This window comes from Morone saxatilis, unplaced genomic scaffold (assembly GCF_004916995.1).
Source record: "Morone saxatilis isolate NCDOM2014 unplaced genomic scaffold, NCSU_SB_2.0 Contig1, whole genome shotgun sequence".
In the NCBI taxonomy this organism is placed as follows: Eukaryota; Metazoa; Chordata; class Actinopteri; family Moronidae; genus Morone; species Morone saxatilis.
The window spans coordinates 11,382,615-11,388,804 of NW_023339651.1; the positions used below are offsets into that span (position 1 = coordinate 11,382,615).

Here is a 6,190-nt window from a genome sequence, read left to right on the forward strand (position 1 = left end):
CCCTTCCAGTATATGGCACCCTCTTCCAGAAAGTCTAGGAGGATCTCAGGATCAATACTTCAGGTTAAGATCATTAAAGAACACATGTTATAATCTGTATGTCAGTGGGTTCCTAAACAAATAGTTGTCTTATTTTATTCTGTTTCTTAGGACAGTGCTATAGTGTGTGTGATTGATGGTCGCAGAGGTCAGCACCTGACCTCCAACTTCCTGGATTTGCCATATCCTGTGTCTGCATTCAGGGGCAGGAGAGGGGAACCCAGAGGGTCCTACCCCAGAAGACACTTTGGACAAAGAGTCCCCGCTCAGGTGGAGCATCTATTGAGCCAGATAATGGTTTATTTTTAAAGGAACAGTAGCCATTGGCTTTTTATACAAAATGTTCTCTCAAAATGTCTTTTAAACAAACTCATCGTCAGGTGTGGCTTCTCAAATTCCTTACTGACTTTGAGTTTTCTCTTGCAGATGCATTCATTCACAGTACCAGGATCACCCATCAATTTACGTCAACCGTTAACTCCTCGGCAACATTACAATCAGGTTTATACCAAAATAGATCAAACCTGTTCTGATGCATAAAAGCCAAAAGTAAATGTATTCACAAAGAATTGAGTGACTCTACTTGTGTCTGTTGTGACTAATGGCGTTATTTTGTTCTGAATCAGACAGGGGGCTTCATGTTCCCCATGAACCGGCCCTGTCCCTCCACTCCTCAGTCTCTGACTCCTAAGATGATGCAACTTCGCTTTGGTGCCAACTCGCCAAGGCCGTCCCCCTTTTACAGCCCCTCGTCTAATTCAGTGCAGCATTTCAGGTGTGTGACGATCTCGTGTATCTCACAGGAATGTTTGGTTTGTGGCCTGAAGGTATTTGTCAGCAAAGTTTGAGAATGGAGTATATTTATGACTTGGCAGTCGTGTTCATCTCTCATGAGTACATAAAACTCTCTTTATCGACCTTAGATTCATAAACTTCATACTTATCCTGCCATTAATGTATGTTTATGACCTACTTTGGCTTGACAGGACTATGACTGTAGATTAATGTAGGCTTATACAATCAATGAATTGATCCAACTCCTACCATAGCCCTTCAGCTAGGAAAAAATATACTTAATAGTGAGCACGGATAGAAACATCTAAAAGAAAAAGACAAAAACAAAACAAGTGGTGAATAAGGAACAAACTACAGAAAAAGCCTAACATTACTAAAATGAGACGACTGAACTAAAACTAGGATCGTATTCTGAAGATGTACTATATGGCATTTTTAATTTTATGTAACAAATATGGTTTCAATACCCAACTTTCTTAACATTAAGACTTTTGTTTTTAAAATGTGTGCACTGAGATGATTCAACAGTTGATTCATCTGTTGTGCTTTTGACTGTGCCGCTGTCTGACCCACAGGTACCCTGGTCCTGTCACCCAGCTCCACCCCCAACATAAACGACTACTCAGTCAGAAACAGCGTTTATTCCAACGGTTGGTGTAACATCATTTAAGATTTATGACTTATTTTGTCATATTCCTTATGTTGTAAAAAGGAATGTGATTTATTTTTTAGAGAAAAATATGATCCTTCCTGTAGAAAACCAGAGGGCTGGGATCCTTACTGTAATCTCATGACGGCCAAAGAGAAGGAGTGGATCACCAGGCTGCAGATGATTCAGCTGCAAAGTGAGCATCCATACCTTGAGGACTATTACTACCAGGTAGGAGGTCTTTACTCATTACTCACTGTTGCTTTTTAGCCAAATAACAAACTTTATGTACCAGAATGCCAATTCTGAAGTACAGGACCAAACCTGAGCATTTCACGGCTAGCCTCCTTTAAACTTTGTCGTAGGAGTATTATCGGCGAATAGAAGCTAAGATGGCAGAGGAAGAGCTGGGCATCCGGGGCAAGAGGGAGCCACCCAAGCTTACCACGCCTTATATCATGAAAGCAGACTCCTACACTCCAGGTTTTTATCTTCTCACCTCCTAAATACTATTAAACCACATTATTTAGTATTTGATGGTTACTACCATACTCTGTGACTGATAATATGAAATCAATCACATTTCTGGATTCTGTTTCAGGTAAATTTCTTACCAAAGTCTCTGATTAGTCTCCATTTAGCCACCACAGTGTAGATGAGAGAAGATCTGGGATGATAAAAAAATGTTGATACTCATCTGAGTCACCTTCAGTTATTATCCTGAGCTCAAGGCAAAACACTTAACGAGCATCAGGAGTGCTTTGCCCTTCGCCCTGTGGCGAATGTTTTTAAGGCTGCAGTGTAGTAGTGCCTTTTTATTTTATTTTAAAAAAACCTCTGAAACCAATCCTCCACCGTTGTGTGAAAGTAATGCAAGAAAACTGCGTAAAATTTCAGGCTGTTAATTTTTTTTTTTTCTACAACTGTAAAAGTCTTTTGCTCTTCCAGTGGTGCACATTGAAGGCTCTTTGGGTCAAGTTGCTGTGTCCACGTGTTACTCTCCTCGCCGGGCCATCAGTGCTGTTAACGCAGTCCAAGCTCAATGTCCACTCGAGGTGATTGTGTTTTTGAGACATCTGGCATCCAAAAGGTGTATTAATCTGCCTGATACTGATACTGACACGCATTTCCCCATCACAGGAACATAAAGACAGCAGACAACAGCGGTTAGAGGTTCTCAGCAAGATAGAAAAGGTAGCTGCTGGTTACTACTTTTGATGCAGTTAAATGCCTTTTTTGTACCTTGTTCTCCTACTCAGTCACGCCTGTTCTGCAGTTGTTCATAGTTCTGTTGGAGGTCGAGGAGACAGAGAGGATGAAAACCACAGTCTTGTCTGAAGAAGAAGAAAGACGGTTGATGGAGAAGACGCAGAAGAAAGTGGAGCACATCTACTCCCAGTTGCAACACCATGATCCCCTGTGAGTTATAAACACCCCACCACTTGCAAGTGATGCCTATTGTGTGAATATTGCTTGTAGAAAAAGCTTATTCTTGTTTCTAGCTTTCTTAATGGAGCGTTACCATTGGAGGTAACACTGATTGATGCTGAATTGGAGTCATTTTTTTCAAATGTTTTTTGATGTAGAGATTCAGGAGGGGAGTTTCTTCCTTTCCTGCTGGTCTCAAAAGGCAAAAGGCTAGTCGCCCGTCTGCTCCCGTTCCTCAAACATGATGCTGCATTGAAGATCTTGAGAATTGTGACCTGTAATCTACCTATGCTGATGAGCAGAGATACTGAAGAGGTAGAAGGATTTGTGAACCAAATGATTTTGGTTTGTTGGCATAAAAGGAAAATGAAATTATTGGTATGAACTGATCGTCCTCCCATTCTTTTTAGGCCCTTCCAGTGCTTTATCCATCTCTTAGAAATGTGATTGGAGGCTTGACGTTCAGTCAGCTCATTGGACTCATCAAAGATCTGACATTTGAGTCTCTGACGACATCCGAGTCGCTCACGCTGGCATGTCAGAACAAGGTCGGTGCTTTCTATTGCAGCTTGGCTTCTATTTTTGCATGGACCTTTCCTGACGATTTCTCATTCATTTCTTTTCCTTTCAGTTTGGACTGTCTTTACTGTATGCTCTCCTTTCCCAAGGAGAGAAGCTGCTGTCCTCAGGTGTTCCTCTAGAGCCCAGCATTGGTGACTTTGAGACCTGGTGGGGATTTTGGGCTAATATTCCATGATTGGAGGTAAGTTTAACATCCTTTATGAGGTTTTGACATTAGTGTTCCTGTTGTCTTTTAGGACCGACACAATATTCCAGGTGGCGGGACAGCTGTCCCAGTGTTCACTGGTGGAGCCGCTCCTTCTGCCCTCAAACCTGCTCACTCTCTTCTGCCGTTACCTGGACAAGCGCACTTTGCATCAGCTGAAAAGCAACATGGAGTAAGTCCCCTTTTTCCCCTTTTTTTATTTATTTATTTATTTTTGATGCAAGAGGCAGATATTTCTACGCTGTACACAAATAGATATGTATATGCTGAACGTAGACCCAAATATCTTTATTTAGGTCTGCAACTGGATTCCTGGCTCTTCCATCTTAAGGTGGACAGATGCTAATGAGACGTTCAGCTAATGACCAGGTTGTGATGAGCACTAGAGTGAAAGGAGCAGAACTGCAGCCCTGACAAAAAGTCCTTGGTGTTCATTGTAACAGAAGTTACATAATGTACTCTGACCTGTGTTCAAAATGATTCTTATTTTTTCCCCTCTCCCTCATCCCTTCACATTTTTGCACACTCAAACTGTTTCTCTTTTTTTTTTTATTTTTTTTTTTTTTTATTTCCTTTATCTGATCTTTTTACTTTCCTCCCCTTGGACTCCAGTAGGTTAAAGTTTTTCTGAAATTACAAACCTGATGGGTTTTTTTTGTTTTGTTTTTAACCCTCCAAAACATGTTGCCATAGTTTCATGAGATTGCAATAAACTGGGTTACATTAATATGTTACATTAACTAGCAGATGGAGCCGATTTACTATCTAAACACTTCATTTGCACTTTTCCAAACGTCAGTTAATGCCAGTTACATGTAGGAGAAGAAACTTGAGGAGATAAATGTGTTGGATCAGATATTGGACTGTATAGTAATTTATGATTGTACAGCTGAACCCATATGTTCATTATTATAATAACCATTAAGAAAGTTGTCATGGCATGGTCCATCAACATAAGTCATGCAATTTTGGGTTTGTAAAAAAAAAAAAGATGCATTGTGTATACAAGTGTAGTGATACTAAATGTGATGTATTTGATGTAATTTTCCATCTTAGATGTTTCAGTTGTAAAGAGATTTTTATTTATTGTATTCATTTGGAAACAGGAATAATTTAAATTGCACCCTTGTAGAGCACTTGCAACACAAATAAAAAAAAATGTTTAAAAATGCTCAAAAGTCCTGGTCTCTCCCCTTATGTTCTGTTGTTAGGACCTGGACACCCCAGGTCCTCTTTTAAAAGCCCCCCAAATATACTTAACATTATTTTATCACCTAAGTACTTAATGACTTTTCCTAATTTTGAGAATTGCCTATCAATAACATTTTGAACTGATGTGTTCTGACATGTCAGAAGGCCGCTACAGAAAATGGCGCATTATTTCTGTTATTGGTCTCAGAGACCCCAGTTGTATAACGTGATAGTGCTCAACTACATACTAGATTTTAATAAAATCAGAAGATAAAAATATTTAAAGGCAAAAAATGCAATGGTTATAATTTTTACTCGTATAGCAGCAGGGTCTGTAGGACCGCAAACAATGAGGAGGTAACGCCAATGTCAACAAAGAACAAGTATTAATACAAAATTACATAAACTGCATCCATACAGACCATGTCTGACTCATTATGAACTGACTTGAACATCATCCCAAATCCCAGTAATCCTGTTTTTTCTTCTTTCTTTTTTGTTTTGTTCTTTTGCAAGAGGGGAGTTGAGGCTTTAAGCAAACTGATAAGTCTGGTCTCTGCTAAAATGCCAGTGTCACATTCCCTAAAAGGGAGGAATGGCAGCAGGACAGTGTGTCACTGGATGACAGGGATTGCAAAAATGCAGGAAGTTTCTGTCAATTGGAAAGTAAAGAGGGGGGGGGGGGAGAGCAGGAAGAGCCTATGAGGAATAGTAGAGAAAATGAATAAGATGAGTTAATGAGTATAATGAGTTAGTTGTTTGAATGTGCTCCTAACATCTGATGCTAACAATGTGCATGACTTCAGTACACTGCCAGCACTAATACTTTGATGTTGCCCCTATATGAGGCCCCCATTTCTCTGGACTACTGTAATGTCTTTCTCCTTTTTAATGTGTTTTGGTTTGTCAAAGACCAGACTATATAAATGCTTTAAAATCTTAGTGTTGGCAGACATTTAATATTTTCTTATTGCATGGAAATGGGCTGGAATGTGGGACCAGGGTGGCTGAATGCTGTCCCTTTGTGTGTTTTTAAATGGTTAAAATAAATTACTGGTAGTAAGACAAACGCGTGAAGCCATGAACACGGACTGTGACCAAGCACAGGTGTTAGACTCTAATTTATTTAATCCCTCAAAATAACTTTACAAGTTCCTGACTATACATGTGAAGGAGTGCATTTTATTTCTTTGGTTAGAAAGTTGGCTTGGAATTTACATACGAAATATACAGTGATAAAACTTAAACTTGTGAAAATTTAATTGAACAAGAGTTTTTAATGTTCCCAGAGTTCCTTTGTT

The 6,190-nt window shown here is 39.5% G+C and overlaps 1 protein-coding gene across 1 annotated transcript in view; it reads left to right on the top strand.

The window, feature by feature from the left end:
• Window positions 1-4,876, top strand: part of patl2 (PAT1 homolog 2) — an 8,051-nt gene extending 3,175 nt beyond the window's left edge. The window contains exons 4-18 of the mRNA XM_035669619.1: window positions 10-63; window positions 151-309; window positions 466-540; window positions 666-814; window positions 1,410-1,484; window positions 1,591-1,714; window positions 1,849-1,966; window positions 2,432-2,538; window positions 2,624-2,677; window positions 2,760-2,902; window positions 3,070-3,226; window positions 3,322-3,459; window positions 3,543-3,640; window positions 3,730-3,870; window positions 3,995-4,876. Of these exons, the coding sequence (XP_035525512.1) occupies window positions 10-63; window positions 151-309; window positions 466-540; window positions 666-814; window positions 1,410-1,484; window positions 1,591-1,714; window positions 1,849-1,966; window positions 2,432-2,538; window positions 2,624-2,677; window positions 2,760-2,902; window positions 3,070-3,226; window positions 3,322-3,459; window positions 3,543-3,640; window positions 3,730-3,870; window positions 3,995-4,028 (1,626 nt within the window). The 3' untranslated portion in view covers window positions 4,029-4,876. The remainder of the gene's footprint in view (window positions 1-9; window positions 64-150; window positions 310-465; window positions 541-665; window positions 815-1,409; window positions 1,485-1,590; window positions 1,715-1,848; window positions 1,967-2,431; window positions 2,539-2,623; window positions 2,678-2,759; window positions 2,903-3,069; window positions 3,227-3,321; window positions 3,460-3,542; window positions 3,641-3,729; window positions 3,871-3,994) is intronic.
• Window positions 4,877-6,190: the final 1,314 nt, after the last annotated feature.